Below are 27,681 nucleotides of genomic sequence, written 5' to 3' on the forward strand. Positions count from 1 at the left end.
GGATCACCAGCCATCAAATGATTTCACCCCGCCTGCGAATGGATGATTATCTATATCATCCATTCGCAGGCGTGCGGGGGCTGCACATATGAGGGGGGGGGGGGCGGCATCTGATGGACTCCCAAGGCTTCAAATGGTTGAAGTGTATTTCCCATTAGCCACTTGAAACATGTGCCTAGACCAGTGGTTGCCAAACTTTCTTGGCTAGGGCACCCTAGAATATCAGGATTTGTTCAAGGCACTCCTAGTCAAAAAGTTTCTTATGGATAATAAAAAATACAATAAATGGTGCTTAATTGTCCCCCTCAGGTTCAGTTATGTGCTGGCTGTGGTTCTAATTGTCCATACATTTTATGATTGGCAGCCACCAGCACTAGTTTTGCCTATTGCTTTGAGCATAAGTCATTTGTTTTGGTCATGGACCACCAACCTGAGCAAACCTTTGCAAACATCCTGAGGCCCTCCAGGGTGCCTAGATACACAGTTTGGGAACCACTGGCCTAGACGAAGCAACTGCTGAGATAATGCTTGTGATTTATTTATTTATTTGTTTACATTCATTATGACTTATTATATGTTGCAACTGGTATTGGGAGAGGGCAGAGACAAAGGAAAGTGGATTGGGTTGCAGTTGGTGGTTGAAGGTGAGGTGTGCAAAGTATCAGTGACCCTAAATTTGCAACAAACAGCAGGTGTTGAATTTTCTAAGACGCCACCTCCACACTTTCAACTGAGGTTCTATCAAGTCAGCATTGGTGTGTGGGTGGTGATGGGAGCAGTAATATGAAGCTTTGCCTGTGGTGCTTGAAAACCTTGGACCGACACTGTTTGGGGGAAGCAAACACCTCTGAATGGATGCCATGTGAGTAGAGCCCAGCATCCTTGGGAGTGCTGTGAATGCCCTCAGAGTGATGGAAACAGCTTAGACAAGGTTCACATTTCTGCCTCCCAGATGTTGGAATGTACGCATGACTCATTATCAGATGTAAAATTACATTGTTTCAAAATCAGTGATGGATTTTGCAATGTTATGTTAATATTTTCCTGCCTATTTACAAATTCTGATGCATACAATGGAACAGTAAATAAGATACACGAATACAACCAAAACATTTTCATTTAGTTTACAAAGATATTGGAAACAATGTAAGCTAATTTGGGGTTGCTGAATTAGTTATAGTTCTTGAAATAATGGATACCCTCAATAATTAGGGAACTAATTCATAATGCGTACATATGGGAATCTAAGAGAATTTTCTAGGAGGTGAGACAGATAAATATTCTAAGTGTTTACTCTGCGATCATTTAACATGGTATGCGTTGTCAATTGTGTTTTTGCTTGTTTCACATCTGCATATCTCTAACATTAGAGCCAATCTAGCAAAACTAATGTCATATTTGGAATCAGCATGACAGTCATTTAAATAACAGTTGGTCATGCCTAGATCAATGCCCATTACCGCTTTCTATGCTCACATTCTAAACAACTCACCAATATAAACTTTCACCCCATTTACTTCTCCTCTCTTTGTATCACATTGTTTCTTTTGTCTAATACTATATATCAACATTTGATCTCATGCTAATTATTTGTTACCCTGACCCCCCTTCTAAAACTCTAAATCTCCTTCCCATATTCCTCTATAATGTATATCCAATTGTAAAGTGCAACGGAATATACTGCTCTATATATCAAACTGTAAATAAATAATATCTGTAACATATTTTCTTTCTAATTGTCCCCCATTGTTTATGTATTACTTTATCCCATTTGTATTATCTCCCAAGTTACTATATATCATATACATCGCTATCATTGTATAATTAGACATACTCCTTTACCACTGTAGTAAATGTTATTGATTTTGTTCTGTACTTGTTATTCATTCTGAAGCTAATTTTATTGGGTACTTGTTTCCTAGCACGGCACCCATCGCATTGTATACCATAAGACTAAATATGATATGCGATGCGATGCTGCACGATGTTGTACAATAAAAAATTGTATGGCATACACTGCGATGGTATACGATTTTTTATTGTACAACCACCCAGATGGGTCCTTACAATGTTAAATGCTCCCCCACTTTCAAAGCCAACCCAAAGCTTGGGGAGCGCAGCGAGCCCGCGAGGGGCGTCGGTACGCGTCCTCCGACCTTTTCCTACCCCCACTATCCATGTTGGCGTGGAATTGATTTTATACAGTGTGGCGAACGCAGCGAGCCACCGAGCCCGAAGTGTGGGGACGCGGAATACATGTAAAGTAATACACGTCCCCTCGCTGCGCTCGCCACAATATCTAAAATCAACTCCACGCCGCCCTGGATAGTGGGGGTATGAAAAGGTTGGAGGACGCGTACCGCAGCGCTCGCCACGCTTTGGGTTCGCGTTGATAGTGGGGGTGGCGTGGGGGTGCATTTAACATTGTAAGCACCCATTATGGTGCTTATACAATAAAAAATCGTATCGCATGCATCGTACGCGGCTATATGGCATGCAATGCGATGCATAAGATGAAAAAATTGGGCGCCATGTATTGAAATGCCAGCATACCTCATGGTGCTTTACATGTGATGTCCCATGTAAATTTCCCCATACCTGTCTTAAGTATTTTGTGTAGGAGTGACATATGTGTGAAGCTGTACTGGTTGCATACAAAATTAATCACATTAGAATGTCTGTGTGTGCATGTACATGTGGTAGGGAATACAGATTGTAAGCTCCACTGGGGCAGGGACTGATGTGAATGTTCAAATATTCTCTGTAAAGCGCTGCGGAATATGTATGCGCTATATAAGAAACTGTTAATAAATAAATAACTAGTGAAAGCCAGAATGACTCTAAAGCATTCAGGGACTCAGAAAATGGACTCAGAAAATAAGAAAGTTTAGTGTTTTCGGCTTTTCGCTCAAGCTTAACAGGACCTAAGCAAAGAGATTTCCTGTTAAATATTTTTTTTTTTATAACAAATGATATGATTAACATTGCTCTGTTTATTCCATATTTGAGGTGAGTGCTAGATACTGTGTATTTAATTTCAATATTATGTAATTGTATTTACTTCTGTATACTGTAATACTCCTTTCACATCACACTTTTAAAACGGTATATTGCCGTTTTTTTTTCCATTTTAAAATGTTTAAGGCTGCAATGTAAAAGTGCCAGAGTTGATTTACCGGTTAAAGTTAACCGGTATTTCAACACGGTTAAAAAGCAGAGTCCTACACGTTTTAAAGCCATTTTTTTGCAGTTTGAACAGCTCTATTTCAATGGCTTTAAACGTGTCCCTTGGGGGTTAAACAGGTTGAATGTTTGAATGGAATTAAATGATTTTTAAAACGGTTTTCACCTGCAATGTGAAAGGTCTCAAGGCTCTGACCCGTTTTAAAGTCCCATTTAAGAATACCGTGTCATTACCCATTTCTGCAATGTGAAAGCAGTATTAGTATCACAATTTATACAGAAAAGCAGATTAGAACATTCTATGGTATTGACAATTAAAATCAGAATCCTATTATACATCATTTAAAGAATGAGGAACAAAGAAAACCAAATGTACCACATTTCTCGTAAAAAGAGTTTCACACACATGCAATTGCTGAATTTCCTAAGCCTTTACTACATCCTCCTGTACAGTATGTGGCAACTGGCTTTGCAGGCACAATACATAACTGTAAACATAACTGTCAGACAATGGTTTGAGGAATATTTTTATTCTATTTTTATGTTATAAATTGATATGAGATATATATATATATATATATATATATATATATATATATATATATATATATATATATATATATATAAAAATATACACATACAGTGCTCAAAGTGGGACGGTATACAACGGTATGACATACCGCCACTTCTAGTCAGGGCTGACACAAACTAGATAACGGGACTGGTATATAGATTGCAGGACAGTGCCAGGTTGATGATGTGCCACCTCTGCTCTGCTGCAGCAGCCCCACTGATCCCCTGACCTGCTGTCATCAGGGCCGCCGATAGGGCTTGCTGGAGGGGCCCGGCATGAGCCCTGGTCCGACCCCCTTCCCCCTCCACCCCTCCCGAGCAGCAGCAGCAGCACACACCTACCTACAGCAGGTGCTGTGCTGGCAGCAAGCTCAGCATGAGCGTCTCACTGACAGAATGAGAGCTCATGCTGCTGAGCCTGCTGTCAGCACAGAACATGCTGTAGGTATGCTGCTGCTGGGGACGACGACGACAATAACACTCCCCCCTCGACTTTAGAGTGTTTTATCACCCCTTAAACATTTTGGGGGCATGGCCTAATTCTGGGAGGTGGCCATGCCTCCCCCGATTGGGTCACACCCCAAATTTTACTGGGTCCCAGCATACCTCTCGGCTGCCATGGCTGTCATTATGTTGCAGCTCCAACAATTAGGAGCAGCAACACAGCCAGGCCAGCAGTCTAACTTATCTACTCCCTCCCATCTGATGCAGTCCGCAGTCCCCACTCTCCTGGCCCCCACCAGCAACTTCTTTGTTGTTGTCTTTGCTGTACCTTTGGTGGCCCCCTGGTAAGGGTCTATATCAGTGTCCATGTCATCATTCATGTCAGCATCTGTCATATCATCTGCATCAGTGTGTCAGCGTCTCTTTGTCAACATCTTTATGTCAGTGTCCGTCTGTCCAAGTAAATGTGTCCTCATCATCATTGTCAGATTCTGTCTGTGTACCAGTGTGTCATCATCTGTCTGTGTCAGCAGCTGTCTCTGTGTCAGTGTTAGCATCTGTGCCAGTGTCAGCATTTGTGTGTCAACATATGTCAGTGTGTCAGAATATGTCAATGTTCATCTGTCCATCTAAATATCCATATATAAGCGTATTTCTGTCTATCAGCATGTACTGTAAGCATCTGTGTGTCAATCTCCATCTGTCTGCATAAGTATGTCATCATCTATCAGTGTGTCATCATCTGTGTCAGCGTTGTAACCCTCCCCTAACCTGGAAAGGTTAATTATAGGTATGCTAGTGCCTCCACCCAAGTTAATTTACAATGAGGGCGGCTTGGGAAAAATACGTATTTCTTTATACAGTGTAGATGGTTGATTGATATGATAGTGCGGAGCCAGATGCTCCTCACTACTATTAGACTTGGATACTAATGTGTATATAAAAAGTATCCAATCCAATCAACCTTTTCTTGTTCTATTTAAAGTCTGCTCTTCTATATACAAAGTAACTTAATTCTGGCTGTTAGCCAAGATATTGATGGACACACAAGACCAGTGTAAAGTATTTGTTTCCGCACTGTTATTTCTCACCCTTCTTGCAGCGTTGCTGAACCTATGCCATCAGGATGCTTTAATATAGGCTGTACGTTTTGAAGCAGACTGCCTGTGAAACTTCCCTTTGTCACTCTACTTGGGCGCTGTCGCTTTCTTTCTCTGAGCTATAATTAGCGGTGGGCCGAGCTAAGCTGCTGTCAATCCTCATAAGTAGGTAATGATATCAGTGGCATCAACTTGTGGAATGGAGTGGGTCTCTTGGCAACCTCAGCAGCTCCCAGTGCTTCCCAGCGCCAGTGTGGGTGGCGCCGGTGCCTATGTTAGGTGCCTATGTTAGGCAGAGCAGAGATTGGAGGGAGGCGGCAGATCTCACTTCCTGCAATCAGTGACAGCAACAGCAATCAGCCTGTCCACAGCCGACTAGACAGGCTCCAATCCCGTAGAATGGGACGGCTTTGTGCAGACTCAGCTACCCGCTGCCAACCACCGTAGGTTATTGAGGGTTTGGGCGGTTGTCTGCTACTTCATATATGCCCACTCTAATGTCTACAGCTGTATGATTATGGCTCTGGAGGGTCAGTCATTGAAGGAGCGAACAGCAGTCTGTCTCTGACTGGCAATGACAGTGTTTTTTCTCCCCCAGAAACTGATCAGCTGACCAGCTCGCGGTGAACTGTTACTGCCAGTTTTTCCAACAGTTTGTCCATGCGACACAGCTTTGAATGACAGCTGCATGCCCAGGGGCATAGAGGACAGCACTAGGCTTCAGCCTGGCCAGGTAAGTTCTGTAGGGGAGGGGACCCCTTTATTGGGGGGTCCCCACTTCCCCAGGACTCCTGGCCAGGCTGACTGGTCGGTAGGGTTAATGCTTTGGCCGGGAGGACTTGTTTAAAAAGTCTCCCCCCAGCTGTGGCATTACCCTGCTGGCTGGTTGGGCCTGTTGCTGGTTCTTAAAATACGGGGGACCCCTAGTCATTTTATCCCCCATATTTTGGGAACCAGCCCGGCCCTGGAGCCTGAGGCTGGTTTCAAAAAATTGGGGAACCCCTATTTGGTTGGTTTCATGATTTTTCCATACCAGCCCCGGCTCTTTCAGCCAGGTGCTGGTTATGGCCGTAGGGGGACCCCATGCCCTTTTTTTATTTTTTTTATTTTTCTATTATTTTTACACACTGTAACCTGCACGGATCTGACTGATTGATAAAGGGCGAATGCCCGAAACGTTGACACACTTTACTGCTGTTCTGTTGACTTTTTATACTGTTTAACTGCCGCCGTGCAGTAGTACCAAAATCTCCAGAGTGCCATCTGCCTACCTCTTGGATATATATATATATATATATATATATATATATATATATATATATATATATATATATATATATAGACATTGTAGGGGCTCTGCACACACTAAATTAACTGATAATAAATAGTGGAGATTTGGTTCATGAATTGATCAATGCATTTAAGCCTGCAGCCCCCTTCACGGGACCCCACTGTTCTGCAGGCCCTAACACTATCGCTGGAAATGGCTACATTGTTTAAACAATGTGGTCACAAGCCATAGGGCACCCCAAAACTAGGAAAGGTGAGTGCCGATGTTAAGTGTATGCTCATAAGTTTACATACCCTAGCAGAATTTGTGATTTTCTGGCCATTTGTCAGAAAATATGAATGATAACTCACAAACTTTTCTTTCACTCATGGCTAGTGGTTGGGTGAAGCCATTTATTGTCAAACAACTGTGTTTACTCTTTTTTAAATCATAACGACAACAGAAACTACTCAAATAACCCTGATCAAAAGTTTACATACCCTGGAGATTTTGTCCTCATAACATGCACACAAGTTAACACAAACAGGTTTGAATGGCTTCTAAAGTTAACCATCCTCACCTGTGATCTGTTTTCTTGTAATCAGTGTGTGTGTGTAAAAAAAGGTCAGTGAGTTTCTGGTCTCCTGAAAGACCCTTGCATCTTTCATCCAGTGCTGCACTGACGTGTCTGGATTCTGAGTGATGGGGAAAGCAAAAGTATCTGCAGGAAAAGGTAATTGAACTGTATAAAACAGGAAAGGGATATAAAAAGATATCCAAGCAATTGAGAATGATATCCAAGCTGTGGAAAATGAGGGATTCTGTGAAAAACAAATCACGGTCAGGTAGACCAACAAGAATTTCAGCCACAACTGCCAGGAAAATTGTTCGGGGTGCAAAGAAAATCCACAAATAACTTAAGCTGAAATACAGAAGTCTGCATTTGAAGAAAAATGGGTTGCATGGTCGAGTCGCCAGAAGAAAGCCATTACCACACAAATGCCACAAAGCATCCCGTATACAATACTCCAAACAGCACAGAGACAAGCCTCAATACTTCTGGAACAAAGTCATTTGGACTGATGAGACCAAAATTGAACTTTTTGGCCACAACCCTAAACATTATATTTGGAGAGGAATCAACAAGGCCTATGATGAAAGGTACACCATTCCTACTGTCAAACACAGAGGTGGATCGCTGATGTTTAGGGGATGTGTGAGCTACAAAGGCACTGGAAGCTTGGTCAAAATTTATGGCAAGGTGAATGCAGCATGTTATCAGAAAATACTGGAGGAAAATTTGCACTCATCAACCCGGAAGCTGTGCATGGTACTTTGACGTTCCAACATGACAATGATACAAAACTCAAGGCCAAGTCGACCTGTCATTGGCTACAGAAGAATAAAGTGAAGGTTCTAGAGTGGCCACCTCAGTCTCCTGACCTCAATATCATTGAGCCACTCTGGGGAGATCTTAAAGGTGCAGATCATGCAAGACAGCCCAAGAATTTACAGGAACTGGAGGCTTTTTGCCAGGAAGAATGGACAGCTTTACCATCTGAGAAAATAAAGAGCCTCATCCACAACTAACACAAAAGACTTCAAGCTGCCATTGATGTTAAAGGGGGCAATACTCGTTATTAAGAACTGGGGTATGTAAAATTTTGATCAGGGTCATTTGGGTAGTTAATGTTGTCATTATGAATTAAAGAGAGTAAACACAGTTGTTTGACAATAAACATCTTCACCCAACCACTAACCATGAGTGAAAGAAAAGTTTGTAAGTTATCATTCATATTCTCTGACAAATGGCCACCAAAAAATCACAAATTCTGCCAGGGTATGTAAACTCATGAGCACAACTGTATATACACTGTTGCTTTCTCTATTGTGGATTGTACTCCGAGGAAGGGGCGCTGACCCTAATATATATATATATATATATATATATATATATATATATATATATATATATTAGCAGTCAGGAACAACCAGCTAAACCAGGGCTGTGCAACACCGGCCCTCCAGATGTTAATGAACTATACATCCCAGGATGCTTTGTATTAGTGCAAGGCATGCTGGGATGTGTAGTTCATCAACATCTGGAGGGCCGGTGTTGCCCAGCCCTGAGCTAAACCATGAGGTATAACACCCCTATGCAGTCACACTAAGTCCCAATTCCGGACTGCAGCTCACTCCAAGTATTTCCCAGGACTCACGGGAACAAGTAGAAATCTGTTAGAATAAAACAAAAGAGGAGCGCTCCATAGTGTAAACTGTCAATTTTAATACAGCACAATAAAAATGCTCCGGTACCGAGTACTGATTGACTACACCGGAGCATTTTTACTGCGCTGTATTAAAATTGTCAGTCAGTTTTATTCTAACGGATATATATATATATATATATATATAATACAAACAAAAAGTGGTCAGGAATTGCGCTAGGAATGGTTTTCCAACCAGCTGCACCTCTGGAACGGCTCTCCTGTTAGTGAGAGACAAAAGTAGAATACACAAAAAAGGGGGGGTGACCAGAGTGCGCTCAAGAGATACCACTTAGCCACAGAGCTAGACTCAAAGTTCAAATAAATGTGATCCTGGGGTCACTTGTATTCAAACGGAATGTTCATAGACTTCATAAATAAAACCGAAGACCTCGAGTGTGAAAACCAATTCTTTTATTGGAAGCCCAACGCGTTTCGTCTACACGACTTCATCAGGGGCAAGGCAAAGCCTAATACAGGCCGGGAATCCGGAGCGTAAGGACAGTATTGAACAATTTTCAGTTAAAATCCGAATAGGTAGAAGCGGATGATAACAGTAATCAAAGATGACAATCCAAAACAGGTATTTCTCAAGACCCTTCCTTCAAAGGTCTATATAGAAAAAGCTGTGTGTAGCCCAATAAATGAAATCCAAAGATTAAGGACAGAAAACCTACAGGTTTGGAGGTCAGACTTTCCGTTCTCAAATAGTTAAAAACAGTGGTAAAATCCGCAATGGAGCAGTGTAGATGCTTACTCCACCCTAGCTATAGTGGAGTAAGCATCTACACTGCTCCATTGCGGATTTTACCACTGTTTTTAACTATTTGAGAACGGAAAGTCTGACCTCCAAACCTGTAGGTTTTCTGTCCTTAATCTTTGGATTTCATTTATTGGGCTACACACAGCTTTTTCTATATAGACCTTTGAAGGAAGGGTCTTGAGAAATACCTGTTTTGGATTGTCATCTTTGATTACTGTTATCATCCGCTTCTACCTATTCGGATTTTAACTGAAAATTGTTCAATACTGTCCTTACGCTCCGGATTCCCGGCCTGTATTAGGCTTTGCCTTGCCCCTGATGAAGTCGTGTAGACGAAACGCGTTGGGCTTCCAATAAAAGAATTGGTTTTCACACTCGAGGTCTTCGGTTTTATTTATGAAGTCTATGAACATTCCGTTTGAATACAAGTGACCCCAGGATCACATTTATTTGAACTTTGAGTCTAGCTCTGTGGCTAAGTGATATATATATATATATATCTATCTATCTCGCAGGATGTTTGACTAGCATTCCAGTCCATCTAGCCCCCTAATCCAGCCCATCAGATATATCTGATGGTACAATTGTATACCATAAGTTCTATCTCCAGGGCTGCCACTAGTAATGTTGGGGCCCGGGACTGACCTTCACCCCCCCCCACCCTCCCCCAGGCTCAGCAGCGCAGCATCTTTTTCCTCCAGGAGTCGGGACTCCAGGAGTCAGGACTCGAGCCCCTCTGTATCCTAGGCTCGGCGCTCTGCAGGCGGCACTGTGTATTGTGCGTGCCTGGCCGCCGGGTGGGGGATGCATTGTACGGGTGCGTGGGGGTGGTGCCATGCCACTGTGGGCAGCTGCCGGGGCCCCTCCAGAGGCCGGGGCCTGGGACAGCTGTACCCCTGGCACCCCCCTGTCTATCTCATATAATGTATCTATGCTTGATCAATTGCATGAGATATATCTTATGGAAAATGACACCAAAGTACAAAATTGGATGGAATTGCTCCTAGGCAGGCCCCAGGGGAGTTCAAGGGAAATTCCATCTGATTTCAAGGTCAGACATATGGTTGCAGTGTATGGGGCCCTAGAGTTTATCAAAATCACTGTGATTTATATAGCAAATCAAGGCTATTTTACAGCCTGTCAATAGTGCTAGATTGTACCTGCAGGACTGCTGCCCCCCCATTAAATATGCCACCTGTAGATTGCATATTTATGGGGGGCAGGGGCTCCCTAGCAGTCACAGTGACTTCGCATAGAAAGCACTCCCTCACAGGCAGACAGGCATTACCTGGGGGACGTATTTTCTCCCCCTGCATCTGCCAGTCCACCAGCAATAGCAGAGTGCACTTCCCATAAGAGGCCACTCTCCTGCTGTAACATCAGCCCTATCTTGCATTTGTGGGATACAACTGATGGAGTCCATAGAGGCCAGGCTGTTTAGTAGCGTCATAGTTAAGCCCCCTGCACTGCCCCCCCCCCCCCCCCCCCCTTCATACACAGGAGCACTGTGTGTCATCAAATCCATAGGTAACCTGGAAATCATGAAATGTGTGGGGTCGTGAAATAAAGAAAATCTTACCAAAGGGCAGATTAATTCTCTTGAAGAGGTAAAGTGGAAGGTGAACTACCCAGCAGACAATTTTGGCTATGATTTTTCACAAAAAGCTGCATTTTACTAGCTAGATTCTCTGTCGTTTGTCATATCGTTCAGTGTGTATGCACAATATCGTTTGTCTAGGACACTGGAAAGTTCAAGGGAAATTGTTCTGCAATATCAATCACTGAACACATTGGGGGGAATTTAATAAGATGGGAGTTCTATTTCACATGGGATGTTGCTATGGGCAACTAATCAGAATCTACTTCTTATTTATTTAGCCCCTTCTAGAAGATAATAGATAGAATCTGATTGGTTGCACATAGCAACATCCTATATGAAATAGAACTCTCATCTTAGTCAATTACCCTCATTGTCTAGTGCAGGGGGGGGAGGTGGTTCGGTCCTTGAAATCTACCAATGGTCGACATTTTCAAAATCACTAGCTGTAGTCATAACTAACTGTAACTAACTGTCATTACTATCAGCCTTGTGAATCAATCTGAATAAGGGCCATTATGAAGGCAAACTGCTATGCCGCTATGGTGATAGATAAGTTTGTTCCAGTAACGTAGATAGTACGTTGCCTATTAACATAATGTTTGCTTTTAATAACAAAAGAAAGAGACATTTCTTTTTTAATAAGATATTTATGGCTCAACAAATTTGCTGAAATGATTAACTTACTGATTATTTAAATGCAACATATTTCAGTGGACTTTGGATGGGATAGCGACGTCATACGCACTTGATCACATTTAATAAAATACTGATTACATTATAGCTGACATTATAGTGAAAGTCAAAGTATGTATGTATATATATATATATATATATATATATATATACGACGTGGAACACATGGCAGCACTTGGAGACTTGTAGTAGAAAACAACTCATTTTATAAATACATGGTGCAAAAAAGATACCGACTTTTCGGGGAGGACCCCGTTTTCAAGGTGCAGAAGTACAACGTTGTACTTCTGCACCTTGAAAACGGGGTCCTCCCCGAAAAGTCGGTATCTTTTTTGCACCATGTATTTATAAAACGAGTTGTTTTCTACTACAAGTCTCCAAGTGCCGCCATTTGTTCCACGTCGTATCCACTGCTTTGGAAGGCACTGGAGCAAAGCACCAGAAGCGATTGAGTGCCAGTCCCACCCCACAAAGTATATATATATATATATATATATATATATATATATATATATATATATATATATATATATATAGCTAGCAGTTGTAAGTTGGCGCCCTTTTTTAGACTTTTCACAAATTTCAAAGCAATAAAAGTAAAGTCCAAAATTTATAAACATTTATTAAAAAGTCTCTTATTCCACACGGCAGTAGTGGTTGTTTCAGACCATAAAAAGTTCAGTAGTGTATTTCAGATATTTCACAATAGCAAACAGACGTTCCCTGGGGGACTGAGTTTCTCCACGGCTTATGAAATGCTGCTTTGATCCATACTGGTGTACAAGTTGATCTGCTGCTGCCCAAGGATGAGTATATTGTTTTTTTTTCTGCCTAAATAAATGTATATATATATATATATATCAATCAGGTTTGCCTACCTGACCCTCTCCTTCAGGGAGAAAATGCTCTGTTCCTGGGCTTTCCTGATAATGTATGATTGCCATCACCTGTGGTGAGCTAGGTAATTGATAAGAAAGGTGTTTCACCACAGGTGATGCAATCATACATTACCAGGGAAGTCCAGGAACAGAGCATTTTCTCCCTGAAGGAGAGGGTCAGGTAGGCAACCCTGATATATATATCTATATATATAGATATATATATAGATATATATATACACATTATTATGACCACCCCCTCAATACAAAGTTGGACCATCTTTTGCCCTTAATACTGCATGGATTCTTATTGGCATGAGATGTTGGAAGGTGGTATGAGGATTTTGAGACCATATCTGATGAACTGCACTTTCCAATTCCTTAAGATTTGATGGTAATGGATCTAGCTGCCTGATATCCCATTCAATCTCATCCCACAGATTCTCAATTGGATTGAGATCTGGTGATTGTGCAGGCCAACTAAGTAAGGAAAGTATCTGTTATGCTCTTAGACTCATCTACGGACAATTCCAGCTTTATGACAGGGAGCATTGTCCTGCTGGAAGTATCCATCCCCGGCAGGGTACACCATTAACATAACAGGAGCTACTTGATCTGCGATAACACTCACATACCCTTGGCCATTCAGACGTTATTCCACAGGAATCAAAGGACCCACACAATGCCAAGAAAACATCCCTCTAATCATAATATTGCCTCCACCAGCTTGAAGTGTTGTGGCAATGCAGTTGGGATCAGGGGCAAACGCACGATTTTCAGAAGGGGGTTTCTAGAGCAGCGGAGCAAAGCACGGAGATGGACACTTAGGTGACCCAGTATATGCCGGGTCAGTTAAAGTATTATAGATAGAACAAATGTACATAAATAATGATAATAAAAAATTGGGGCCCCTACCGATCCTCCAGTGGTAGGAGTGGGGGAAGCTTTGATGTCCCGCGGGTTGTAGGGGGTATTATATCCTCAGCATGTAGGGCCTGGATCAGTCATTTCCACTAATTACCCCTTTACTGCACAGATGGTGGGAGATGAGGTGGGAGAAGGGGGTCATTGGGCTGAATGAAGGGGCATTGATACATAACTTTCAGGGTGGTAGAGGATGTTTAATACGCAGAGGAGGGGTGTATAGTGGAATGGGCTTATTATTCATAATTTTCTGGTGGGAGGACAGCTTGCTTGACTGCAGATATCTCCAGTTTCCGGAAATAGATTTATTATATTTTAATGGAATTAAAAACTTGAGAATCCCACCTACCAAACGGTATTGGGGACTAGGGGATCAGATTTCAGGAGGCAGAGCAATCTACAGTACCAACGAGAATATAAAACTACATACCAGGTGTGTGGAGCTGTAGCAGTAACCAGCTGCTGGAAGGCTGATATCTCTGGTTCTGGGAACAGTAGAGACAAGCTACTAGTGTCTATCTAAGGGGGAGAGTCCCAGCTTTTGGAATATAAAAAATTCTAAGTCAGACGGAACCTGAAATATATGACTGGGAAGAGCAATTAACAGGCTTGGATGGGGACTACTTTGAAGTCATATATCTCCGGTTCCCAAGGGCAGATTTTTTAAATTGTTCTACCCATGGAAAGAGGGGACCCTCAGCTTTCAGCCTAGGGCCCTTAGACTCCTTTTCCAGTCATCTACTGTCCAATCCTTGTGCTCCTTTGCGAACTAGAGACATCTGCTCTTGTTCAAGGCGGACAGTAGAGGCTTTCGAACAGGCTTCCATAGCCTATACGGTGTAATAACAGTTCATACAGAGACCTTCGCAGTTGCTCCTTGATTAAGATTACCTGCAATTTGACATACTGTTGCTCTTTAATATCTGCTGCTCTCGAACACTTCACGAATGCAGCCATTTTGCTGATACTGGTTTGACGGTTCGAGCGCCTACAATCCCACATTCAAACTCAGTTAAATCACATTTTTTGCCCATTTCTTTGCAAGCAACACAGTGCAATTGATGCTTCACTTATCCTACATTCCCTTTGTATAGCTATCTCGCCCTCTAGCGGCAACAACGTGAAGTTATGGCCGATCTACGTATAAGTGTCAAGTGGTCATAATACCTCGCCAGAGGTAGCCTGACTGCCATTAGGTACCGAAATGAGATTCTCAGACCCCTTGTGAGACCATATGCTGGTGCAGTTGGCCCTGTGTTCCTCCTAATGCAAGACATTGCTAGACCTCATGTGGCTGGAGTGTGTCAGCAGTTCCTGCAAGACGAAGGCATTGATGCTATGGAGTGGCCCGTCTGTTCCCTGACCTGAATACAATTGAGCACATCTGAAACTTTGTGTTTCGCTCCATCCACCAACGCCACATTGCACCACAGACTGTCCAGGAGTTGGCGGATGCTTTAGTCCATGTCTGGGAGGAGATCTCTCATAAGACCATCCACCACCTCATCAGGAGCATGCCCAGGTATTGTAGGGAGGTCATACAGGCACGTGGAGGCCAAAAACACTACTGAGCCTCATTTTGACTTGTTTTAAGGACATTACATCAAAGTTGGATCAGCCTTTAGTGTGTTTTTCCACGTTAATTTTAAGTGTGATTCCAAATCCAGACCTCCATATATATATATGAGTCTCAGTAGTGTGTGTGGCCTCCACGTGTCTGTATGACCTCCCTACAATGCCTGGGGAGGTCTATATGTCTAATAGCCTCTGTTTTCTTTGCTTCTAGGCTTCTGTTTTGCATTGCCTACTACATCGAAACTCTGGAATGTGATACAAGGATACATGGCCCCTTTAGATGTCAATGCCGAATAGAGACCTAATAGGTAGTGTGACCAAACCTCTGAAATTGCCATTTGCAAAAGTTAGACCACATTTTTGCCTTTGGTGCATTCCTCCTCTAAGCTCTTATCAAAGACAGGTTAACCTTCTATTTTCTTTTAATATGAATGTGTAGTTGGGGAGATTGTAGCTTACGGATGGAATTCCAATCCTATTTTATTTCCAGAGACACTGTTGAGTCTCTGGGAGTCACTAGACATTCTGGGAGAGCAGGTAAGTATAATTGAAATACTGGGCAAATTTATTTTTATACAGGGTCGTAGCACTCTATTGGCTGCATATTTATATATATATTTGTAAACCAACAATTTCACTTTCTGCAAGGATTTACTCATAGCTTTAAAAGTCTTCAATATCTAATATCAATATCAATGAGGCCTTCGATATCTGCAATTTTTGCAATATTTCTACAAAGAAATCCTAATACAGTATATATCCAATATTATGAAAAATTGTATAAATTGAGCAAACATTAAGGCAATTGGCTAATATAGCCCCCACTGTACATAGCACATTAGTTGAAAATGATGTTCATCTGAAGGTACAACACAATACAGCATAGCAGCACTCACCCTGTTGAATTCCGAGAACTGTAAGATGGATAACACGTGGTGAGGTTAGGCTGCGATTGAGATGTGGTTAGTTGTGTTCTTTCTTTTGGGACTGAAATGTAAAAGAAAATTGTAGACATTGAAGCAGGTTATCTGGCATGCTGAACATTGCGCTCAGTGTTGCACCAGGAACCAGGTGAGCAGGGGTGCAGCAGGTCAGGGGAGACTTGCCTTCATTTACAAGAGGCCGGGAGAGCCCCCTGATTTTCCAGAGCCTCCTGGCTATTCCAGAAGAGTAGGCAAGTATAGTTCAAATGCATTCAAGCTGCATACACCTCTGCGCCACCGGATTTGCGCATGGTTTTGGAGCATGCGCAGTACGAAACATAGCACATCATTTCTACTAATGGGAATATGTTCAACTCAGCATCACACCCTGTATATCTAGTGAATATACTATATTGAAAACAAATGACCATTAAAATAGCTAAACATAGGTCTCAAATAGATATGTTGATACCAACAAAGTCTTGAAAGTATCATTGTTATTTTATTAATTTAAAATGATACTTTCTTTATTAAAAATGTCAAACTGTTTAATAAATGTGTGAATTAATCACAAAGTACTTGTGCAAAAAGGATCCAAATGGGGAATATATAGGAAGCTCCAATGAGCACTGTGGTAAAGCAGGTGAGGCCGCACACTGCCTGTGGATAAAAGTAAATGCACTCTTTGAAAAGCTTCCATCACAGGAATGAGATTGTTTTTTACCTGCAGTTTATTTTAACACAAAGACCGTCTTCACTTATGAGCTTGCACTCTGTGGACAAGTGAAGCCAGCATTGTGCCAGCGGCGATATGACACATCATCTGGAAGATCAGCATCTCTGCCCATTAGGAGCAGCCGCCACAGTCACCAAGTCTGCTAGTAACAGCTAAAACAACAAATGGGGCAATCAGCTGACTGAACAGTGAGAAGCTAACTACGTTTCTAAAGTGGCTGGAAAAGACACACACAGGAGTGGGAGAGCGGCATTTAATTTTTTCCAGTGGCAGGAACCTTTTTGTGCAGGTACTTTGTGAGTTATTTACAAGTTTATTAAACAGTCTGCACAAGAAGGAACTTAATATAGATATTTTGATTAATTTCAGAGATGTTTATATTGTGTTTTTAATAACATATTAGCGTTACATTGTTGCTAATTATTTTATTACCTGTTGCCCCTCTTTTTTGAATATTGAATGCTTAGTTCAAGCATTTGTTTTAATAAAACAATCTATGATTCTTCCTATCACGTTTTAATTAGCGCAATATAAAATCCATTGCTCCCAAGGCCCTCTTCAGTCAAGTATTTCCTGGGTGGATTCACGAAAAAGGCTACCACCACAAAGAAATGGAGTTGCCCCCATCAGTTGTATCTATCAGTTTTTCAAATACTTTAGCACAGATGACTGTGTAATGCTCAAAACACTTAGAGCACTAGATTTCGACCTATTCAATCAAAGTGCAGATTTTCAACTATTTTACACTTCCGGCATGGTCGAAAAACAAGTGAACTACACGTCAATCCACATGTTTTCGACAAAATTGCATCCAGTGTCGACCATTTTTTGCCAATGCAGTTTAGACTTACCAGTCAATCAGCTATTAACTGCTATGTCACAGGGCCTTATTCAGTGTTGATCACAAAAGCAAAATCTTTCTCAAATGGCCAAAACCATGTGCATTGCAGGTATTGGGAATGCATTAGATATAGGGGGGTATTCAATCCCTGTCGCTATTTCCATCAGGGGAAATAGCAGAAGGCACCTATTATATGCTGTCCTTCCCGACAGCATTGAAGAGGCAGCTTGTCAGAACGGACCTGACTTTAAAAGCAGTCAGGCCGTTTAGCTAAAAACGGCCCTGGATTGTCGAGATCACGACCAGATCTCGACAATGCATGGCCGTTTTCACAGACATGCCCCCTTTTCACATTGAATACCGCCTGCCGATAAACTGGTGAGCGGGACAAAAACAGGCCAGGGTCCTGACTGTCGGAACGCACCGACAGTGCAGACCTGGGATTGTATACCCCCATAGTCTACCTGGATTATGCAAAGGCCTTCGATACCATACCACACAAGAGCTTGATTAATTAAATGGAGGAGGTGGGACTAAGGGTACAAATCTGTAGCTGAGGAGGAGCTGGCTGCAGTATAGAGAACAGTGTGAATCATGTTTCTCACCACATAAGTGGACCTAAGGAAAACATTTAAATCACAACTAATTTAATGTTTTTCCTGAAATTAGTAACCAACACTTGGCCTAGGGGTGCCGCGAATAATATTCTGATACTTTAGGGTGCCGTGATTAAAAAAAATTGGGAACCACGGCCTTAGGCTATGAGGAAAGACAAGCCAAATTGGGAATGTTCACACTAGAAAAAACGACTCTTAAGGGGTGACATGCTTAACATGTACAAATATATTAAGGGCAATTACAACGATCTGTACGGCAGCTTATTTACTTTGATATCATTTATTAAGACACAAGGGCATGCACTTAGACTTTAGGAGAGAAGGTTTAGAACACTTAGAAGGATGGGCATTTTTTACCGTCAGGGCAGTAAAATTAAGTAACTCTCTTCCATGAGAGACGGTTTTGGCAGATAACAATAACGTCATTTAAATATAACCGGTAATCAAAGGTTGAATTTTGTCATTGAATTAATAACTGGTTGCACAATTGGGGACAGAGAGTGGTGGTAAATGGCATACATTCCAGCTGGGGTAAGGTCCAAAGTGGAGTCCCGCAAGGTTTAATATTGGGACACACATTGTTTAATATATTGGAAGCGACATAGTGAGTAAAATTGCAATATTTGCGGACTTCACGAAGTTGAGTAAGGAAATTAACTCAGGAGAGAATGTGGATACATTACAAAATGACTTAATTAAACTGGAAAGGTGGGTGGAAAGGTGGAAAATGCAGTTTAATGTTGATAAATGTAAAGTAATTCATTATGGGGAAAAAAAAGAAAAAGCTACTTATAGGCTAAATTGAGTTATTATAGGGAATTCTGCTGTAGAGAAGGACTTGGGGTCATCATAGACAAAAAAATTGGGTAATAGTGCACACTGCTCAAGTGCAGCAGCAAAAGAGAACCGGACAATGGCATGCATTAAAAGGGGTATAGATTAGGGTGGCCAATCCTGGGATTTGGCCCCAAAATTGCTGGGATTTGAATCCCGGGATTGGAGCTTCCAATCCCGGGATTCCAGGATTGGACTAGTCTAATGCTGGGCAGCGTCTGAGCACTCGCTCAGACGCAGCCCAGCTGCTTCTGTCCCCGATGCACAGCTCAAACTCGCAACGTGATGTGGTCAGAGGTCACGCTGCTCGTCACACTGTGCAGCCAACTGAACAGGCCCCCGCACCCTACTACCGGAGGCTCTTAGCCGATGTGACCAGAGACTCCCTGCCGCTGTGACCAGATTAGCTGTGACTGGGTGTGGCCGGGAGAGGTCGGGCAGCGAGCGAGTTGTGACACCGGAGGTGTATTGCTGCGGCCTGCGCAGCGTGACCCATGGGTCACGCTGCACAGGCGGCAGTATTGAACCCGCTCGCCGCCCGGCTGCACAGTCCAGTGACATACCGGCGCGTCACACCAGCAGCCTGCTTCCATTCTGCTGCCGCCTGCCCCTCTCAAAGTAAGGCAATGTGGGAGAAAGGGGGGTGGTTTATTTTATGCCCAGTGATTTTCCTCCCCAAAAATGGCGTGTGGATGCGCCTATAGTGCTTGTCTGCACCTAGCTCCAAAGTAGGGATGCCAATCCCAGGATCCCGGGACTGATCATTTTTCAATCCGGATTCCGGGGATTGAAAAAATGCTCAGAGATTGGCATCCCTAGTATGGATTCAAGGGGTGCCAATGTGATAGTGCCTCTTTACAAGGCATTGGTGAGACCACACTTGGAATATTGTGTTCAGTTCTGGGCACCGCGCCTTAAAAAGGACATAAATTAATTGGAACAGGTACAGAGAACGGAGACTAAGCTAGTAAAGGTCCTGAATCACTAGAATACAAATATAGGTTAACCAGGCTGAATATGTTTTCACTGAAGAAAAGGAGGTTGAGAGGTGATATGATTAGTATGGGAATCATATGGAACTGGGAGATGATTTGTTCACTATCAGGCCTATACTTAGCACACAAGGGCATGTACTGAGGCTCGAGGAAAATAAATTCCGTACTGAATTAAGAAGAGGATTCTTCACCATTAGAGCAGTAAATTCTGGAACTCATTGCCGGTGGGGGTGATTACAGCAACTACTGGTAATGAATTTAAATCAAACCTGGATACATTTTTGGCCACTAAGGGAATCCTATAGATATGACTTACTCACGTCAGTAGTTACAAGTCAGGTTGAACTCCATGGACTAACTTCTTTTTCAGCCTTAATTACTATGTTACTTGCTTACTTGAAGATCCTGGGAATGGTAAAGAGTGGCACAGGTATTTGTGAGGGGGCGCAATCAGAAGGATCATAAGTGGTTTGGAAGGGCCTCAGGTGGATTGCTCCATCACTTGCAATGCTAGCTAAGAGAGATATGAGGGTCAGGGCCTTCCTGCACTTCTACACTGTGCCGTGGTTAGACACACATATTTCACTGTAACAGGTAATTCAAGAATCTAAAGCATTTCATCATATACCGTATTTAAAATGTTTGAACAAGTATTTATTTATAAATGATGCTAGTTCTATTCTGAAACATTTTATAATGAAAATAATAGTTATATGTTACATTTTGTTTTGTAAAATGATAGCCAGAAGTAAATTTGTTGATATTGGTTACAAAGTATGTATACAAACGCATATTTTATAAAATAAAGACACAAGTGTAAATAAAATTACCTAGAAAACTGTTCATTGTGACATAATCATCAAAATCATCTGATATCCTGAATTTGTCAAGATCCACATATGGAGGACGAGCGGGTTTCCTTGGCTTTGGTCCAAGCGCAGCTTCACTAGGTAAAAGTTTTAATTTAGGTTTATTCAGATTCAAGTAAATATTTCCAATGTTTTTAGTAAGAGGAGTGTTCAAAGACGGTCTCTGTAATATTGGTCTTGTGGCCGGAACCAAAGGTTTATTGATACCAGCTTTATGGATGGATCCAGAATTACTTCGGCAGGAGAAGCTTTGATGTGATAGTAATGGTTTCCTTGGAGCTATGAAGGGATCACTTTTTGGGGAGACTTGTAAATCTGGAGAAGATAAAGCTTTGGGTACTGGATTCTGAAAGCAATGTACATTTATTGGCTGAATATTTGGTTTTGCGGGTACAATTGGTTTTACTCCAGGTTTTGCTGGTATAACAGGCTTGGTTCTAGAATTTTCTCCAAGGTCTTTTTGAAATTTGGATCTCAAGGTTTTAAAATCTTCAGGATCTGCCTGTGAAGTTAAAGGTGATACTGAAATAATTTTGCACACGTCACAAAATAAATATTTTAGAAAGGTTCCTGAGATCAGTCTACTGTAGATATACATCTCTAAAATATCCAAAAAGACAGTATTTTAACTCATATGTTGTACGCATACAGTAGCAAAAAGAGTTTATGTTCAAAGAAAATCAGATATACTAAACCAAAAACTGGTGAGAAATATTTTTTTGATATTCGCTTTGGCAGCAAAATATGCATTTCTTATTATGGTTTATTTAAATAAAATGCATCTACAATCTGGTAGGCATAATATTCCCTCTCTCATAAGAAATGAAAAAATGTATTTTAAAATGTACCCATAAAATCACAGGCATGAGCAGTTAAGTCACTATCAGCTTCAGGGCCAGATGTATAAAGCTTCAAAAAGTGATAAAGTGGAGAGTGATAAATAGCCAGCCTATCAGCTCTTTCCTGCCATTTTTCAAACCCAACCTGTAACATGACAGTTGGTAACTGATTGTCTGGGTGTTTATCATTCTCTATTTGATCACTTTTTGAAGCTTGATACATCTGGCCCTAAGAGAGCAACCAACAGACAGAGACAAATCAAAGCAGACAGGACTATATAGTGCTGGCAACCTCCTTCATCAACATTGTGTATTTGCTCTCAAAATTAATGATGGCTGCTTACATGTGTATCTAAACTCAACTATGACAGCTATTAAAGGACCGTTCCTGAGGCCAGGGCCGGCTCTACCCGCTCAGCAGGTGATGCAAAGCAGGGAGGCCCAGGGCAGGAGAGGTGCTCTCCCAGCCCTGTATCCCCTGCTGCTGCGCCTGTCATACATTACATACATGACAGGCAGCGGCACTGATAGCACACAGAGCGCTCCCTCCAGGCTCCTAATCACTTGGTCATCGGCAGGGACAGAAAAGGGACGGAGCTATGCGGTGGAGGGGGTGTGGCTACATGGGACAGATGGGGCGGAGCTACATGGGGAGCTTGTCTGATGAAAAAATGGATGCAGGAGAAGATGAGCTGGCAGCCTGAACTAGGTTAGTAACTTGTGGGCATACTATTGCTGGCAACTGGTGTGGGCATATATATAGGCAGCGCTACTGCTGTCCGCAACTGGTGTGGGCATATGTATAGGCAGCGCTACTTGCCTTGGCAACTGGTGTGGGCATATGTATAGGCAGCACTACTTGCATCCGCAACTTATGTGAGCATATGTATAGGCAGCGCTACTACCGTCAGAACTGGTGTGGGTATATGTAGGGGAAGCGCTACTACTGTCAGCAACTGGTGTGGGCATATGGATGGGCAGCACTACTAGTGTCGGCAACTGGTGTAGGCATAAGTATAGGCAGTGCTACTTGCCTCAGCAACTGGTGTGGGCATATGTATAGGCAGCGCTACTACCGTTGCCAACTGGTTTGGGCATATGTATGGGCAGCACTATTACTGTGGGCAACTGGTGTGGGCATATGTATAGGCAGTGCTACTACAGTTGGCAACTGGTGTTGGCATATGTACAGCCAGTGCTACTACTGTCAAGCGCAAACAGAATATGCTGCGCTATAAAAAAAACTGTAAATAAATTAATAAATACGGTCAGCAACTGGTGTGGGCATATGTAAAGGCAGCACTACTACCGTTGGCATCTGGTGTGGGCATATGTACAGGCAGAAAGACTACTGTCAGAAACTGGTGTGGGCATAATGTGTGTCATTATGTCATATGGGCATTATGGTGTGTGATATAATGTGTAATGGGCATTACAGTGTGCTACATATTGTGTAAGGGGAATCATGATGTGTGGCATAATGTATAATGGGCATTACTGTGTGTGTGGTATAATGTGTAATGGGCATTACGGTGTGTAGCATAATGTGTAATGGCAATTACAGAGTTATTGGTACTTTCATATGGCCTTCCCTCACGCTCCTATATTTTTGCCGCGTGCCACTCTCCCTATTTTGCCTGTGGTGGTAGGGCAGTCACCAATTCCCTTTCTGGCACAGGGCAGCAAAATGTCTAGTTAAGGCACTGTTGCTGTGTAATGTGAATAAGATTGTACTACTGTGTGCTGTAATTTGAAATGGGAGTACTATTGTGTGGCCATGCCCCTTCCTTGTGAGACTACATGTCTTTCTTTTGGTGTGCGCTGTACCTTTGTAAAGTATGGAAGAGCGTAAATTTATAGTTTGCAGGAGGGTGCCGAACACCCTAGCACCAGCCCTGCCTGAGGCAAATATGCTAGACACTTAGGTACTTGTGTAGTTTCACGGCGCCAGCATGGCCGTGCGTCTGAGTCCCCTTGCGGGCTCCGTGGCTCGCTACGCTTGCCACGCTATTTAAAAACAACTCCATGCCAACATGGATAGTGGGGGTATGAACTATCCATGTTGGCATGGAGTTAAGTTACTTTTTTTAACATAGTTCGTGGCGCCGTGAAACTACACAAGTACCGACACTTAATATATAGACAAAGTCCTTGATGAGGAATTGCGTTGGTGTGGAGCTTCCTGACGTACTCTGTCCTGGTCCCGTCCTGTGTGAACATCGTGGAGACACTGCCGTTGATACCATCCTACCGGTGCACTTGATTTCTGACGGTGTATGTGCTGTGCGGCTATGTCTCATGCTGATGAACCCTTATTGTAATGTATGTGAGCTTTTATTTTTGAGTAAAAGACTGTTATATTCTTTCTCATCGTGCACTCCTTCTTCTTCCTTCTCCATATATATAATAGATATATATACTTGCTATCGGGGTTTGGCACTCCGGATTAACACTTTATGCCATGGTGCCTTCCAGAGGAGAAATATATACAGTTATCCACTTAGTTCCCTCAGCAGGTTCCCTGTAGAAATTAGAGGCAGCACTCAACGGACTTGTATTTAAAAAAGTGTTATATTAAAGTACACCATTGGTACAGACATGTGCAGTGCGGTCTTTTCATCAGGTCTCTATGTAATTTGTTACAGAGAACTGATGAAAAGACTGCACTGGGTCTTGAAACGTTGTCGCACATGTCTGTACCGATGGTGTACTATAATATAATACTTTTTTGAATACAAGTCCGATGAGTGCCGCCTCTAATTTCTGAGGGAACTAAGTGGATAACTGTATGTATATATATATATATATATATATATATATATATATATATATATATATATATATATATATATAGATAGATAGATAGATACCAGGGAAATCCGGCACTCCCAGGGTTAAAAGCTGCTTTCAAATGCTGCGGTGCCTTCCTATTGGGAAGCCCAGATATAGAGAAACAACGGAGGCGGCACTCGTCAGTCTTTGCAAATAAAATCTTGTTTATTCCATTCCGACAGTTTCGGGGTTACCCCCCTTCGTCAAGGATAAGGCAGTACACACTGCCACAGTGCACAAGATCACATTATATACATGCACAAAACATACACTCCCCCCCTAATCCCGCCCCACCCATAATCAGGACACCACAGGGTCTCACCTGTTCAAACTCACACTGACCAATGACAGGATAGACTGCCCGTCACACCTGTCTGCTCCGTGCTTTAATGAACAGCCAGGAAGACACATGAAGACGCTCATCCATGCCGCAGCTCCGTTGCCGAGGTGTCCTGATTATGGGTGGGGCGGGATTAGGGGGGGAGTGTATGTTTTGTGCATGTATATAATGTGTTCTTGTGCACTGTGGCAGTGTGTACTGCCTTATCCTTGACGAAGGGGGGTAACCCCGAAACTGTCGGAATGTAATAAACAAGATTTTATTTGCAAAGACTGACGAGTGCCGCCTCCGTTGTTTCTCTATATCTGGGCTTCCCAATAGGAAGGCACCGCAGCATTTGAAAGCAGCTTTTAACCCTGGGAGTGCTGGATTTCCCTGGTATCTATATGGAATCAAGCTGACAAGGCTTCTTTCAAATCAAGGCACCCATTGAACCTGTTTTGGTTCACTACTCTTGCAGACATCGGTCCTGTCCTGAGACTGCTACATACCATCTATCTCAAAGCCGGAGGTGGTGAGATTTTTTACCTTTCTGCTGTATTGAGCACCCAAATTGCTATATGATCTGAAATGTCGGCTGCAAGCCAAGAAATGGATGCGGCGCTTGAGCTAATGAATTTGGATGCATGTGAATTGCTCACTTTTTCAGACACTGATGCAGAATCCATCTTGAATAAACAGCATTTGGATGATGTTGTTGGTGCTGTGGCACCTGAGACTCTTTACAAAAACCTTTTAAGGCTTAAGCAGAAAGAATGTGATTTTTTATATCACAGTATAAGTCTTTCAGACTATTATCGTTCTAAGCAGATTCCGCGTGGCTTCCGTGTTCGGAATTCTCCTACTATCGGCAGAAATAATATAAACTTCTGCCGCCGCTGGATTGCAATTCTCAACAAATGTTCGATGGACTTGTTATTATTAGTTATAGAAGAAGCTACTCGTGAACAATCTGCACTTAAACAAAAAATTGAGGACTATGAAAAAATACACCTCAATGCTTTGTCTCAGGACTCTGACAATGATTGGATCAATCGGATCCAGACACAAATGGAGACATACCGCCGTGAACTAGTTGCTTTTAAAAAAGAGAAACTTAGAAAAGTTCAGTTGGATTATGAACAACGTCGGGTCTACGATTGGCTGAGTACTAACCGCCAAACTAATTACCAACGTCCATACAAAAAGAGGGCACCCAGGTCCAGGTTTGGTGATACAGACGCATCCAGCACCTCAGCAAGCGATGCGGAACCTGGCAACCGATGGGCAAGATTCCCTTTAGGGACCAAGACCAGAGCAATGTTGGCCAAATCAGGGCAAGGAGAACCAGAAGGGCCAGACAAAACTGCCGGCAAAAAATCAACAAAGAAGGGTGTGGGGACCAAGAAGAACTAGTATTCAACCTTTCTTCTACTGCATTGACCAAAGCTGAAATGGAAGTCCTCTCAAAGGGGCTTTCATTTGTCCCAACTGCACCTAATGATCCCTTCAGATGGAAAGTGGATTCGTACAAATTCGGCAGATCTTTGCGTCTAAAGGACTTTTTTGGCCATCATACAGCAAGCAAGGGTAAAGATGACAGACAGGACATTCTACCGCAACTCAAGCAGATCTCCAAGCGCTCGAACTTTGACCCACAATCATTTAATCCATCAATCAGAACTTTCTCACGATTGGTGGACCAGCTGGGTGAACCTATGATGTCCCCTTCAAATCTCCACCACAATCTGTCTCAGGCACAACGGTCGGCCCTCAAGGATCTTTCTTCACGTAAAGACATTGTGATACGGGGGGCCGACAAAGGCGGAGCGGTGGTGGTACAGAATCTGGGAGACTACCAGCGTGAGTGCATTAGACAATTATCTGATAGCACTGTGTATTCATTGTTGAACTCTGATCCAACTGTGGGGTACAAGATTGAGCTAGATAACATTTTGTCCACAGCTGTCACCAACGGTGACATAACTGAGAGCTTGAGTAAATCTTTGATTGTTGAATGTCCTCTTACACCATTGTTTTATGCGCTGCCTAAGATACATAAGGGCTTGGTGGATCCCCCTGGCAGGCCTATAATATCTGCCAGGGGATCACTCTACCAGCCCATCTCTGTATTTTTGGACAGCATCTTGAACCCCTGCATTCAATTACTACCTTCCTATTTGAAAGATACTTCTTCCCTCCTGGTTATGCTCAGGGATCTGGGCACATGCCAGGATTTGACCAAGGTTACATGTCTCTGCACAGCAGACGTGAATAGCCTCTACACCTGCATCCCTCATGATGCAGGAGTGGAGGCAGTCCGTATGATTATATCTAATTGTCCCACCTACGTTGGGCCTCCAATTGAATTTTTCCTTGTATTGCTACGGCTTGTTTTAACAAGGAATTATTTCCTATATAATGGCAAGTTCTGGCTACAAGTCTCCAGGTGTGCCATGGGATCGGCGGTCGCTCCGGCGTATGCCAACGCCTTCATGTACCAGACAGAATCTCAACTATTCTTTAGGCATGATGTTATGCAATTGAAGGCAAAAATATGCCTATATCGTCGTTATATCGACGATCTGTTGATTTTTTGGTCTGGC

General features: G+C 42.6%; 1 protein-coding gene across 1 annotated transcript in view; it reads right to left on the reverse strand.

Annotated features, from left to right (window-relative positions):
* LOC146071233 (uncharacterized) overlaps positions 1-27,681 on the reverse strand; it is a 116,506-nt gene that overhangs the window by 47,106 nt on the left and 41,719 nt on the right. The window contains exons 2-3 of the mRNA XM_083179431.1: positions 21,047-21,587; positions 16,167-16,257 (exon numbers count right to left, since the gene is read on the reverse strand). Of these exons, the coding sequence (XP_083035557.1) occupies positions 16,167-16,257; positions 21,047-21,587 (632 nt within the window). The remainder of the gene's footprint in view (positions 1-16,166; positions 16,258-21,046; positions 21,588-27,681) is intronic.

This window comes from Crinia signifera, chromosome 1 (genome assembly GCF_055691185.1).
Source record: "Crinia signifera chromosome 1, ASM5569118v1, whole genome shotgun sequence".
Taxonomy (NCBI): domain Eukaryota; kingdom Metazoa; phylum Chordata; class Amphibia; order Anura; family Myobatrachidae; genus Crinia; species Crinia signifera.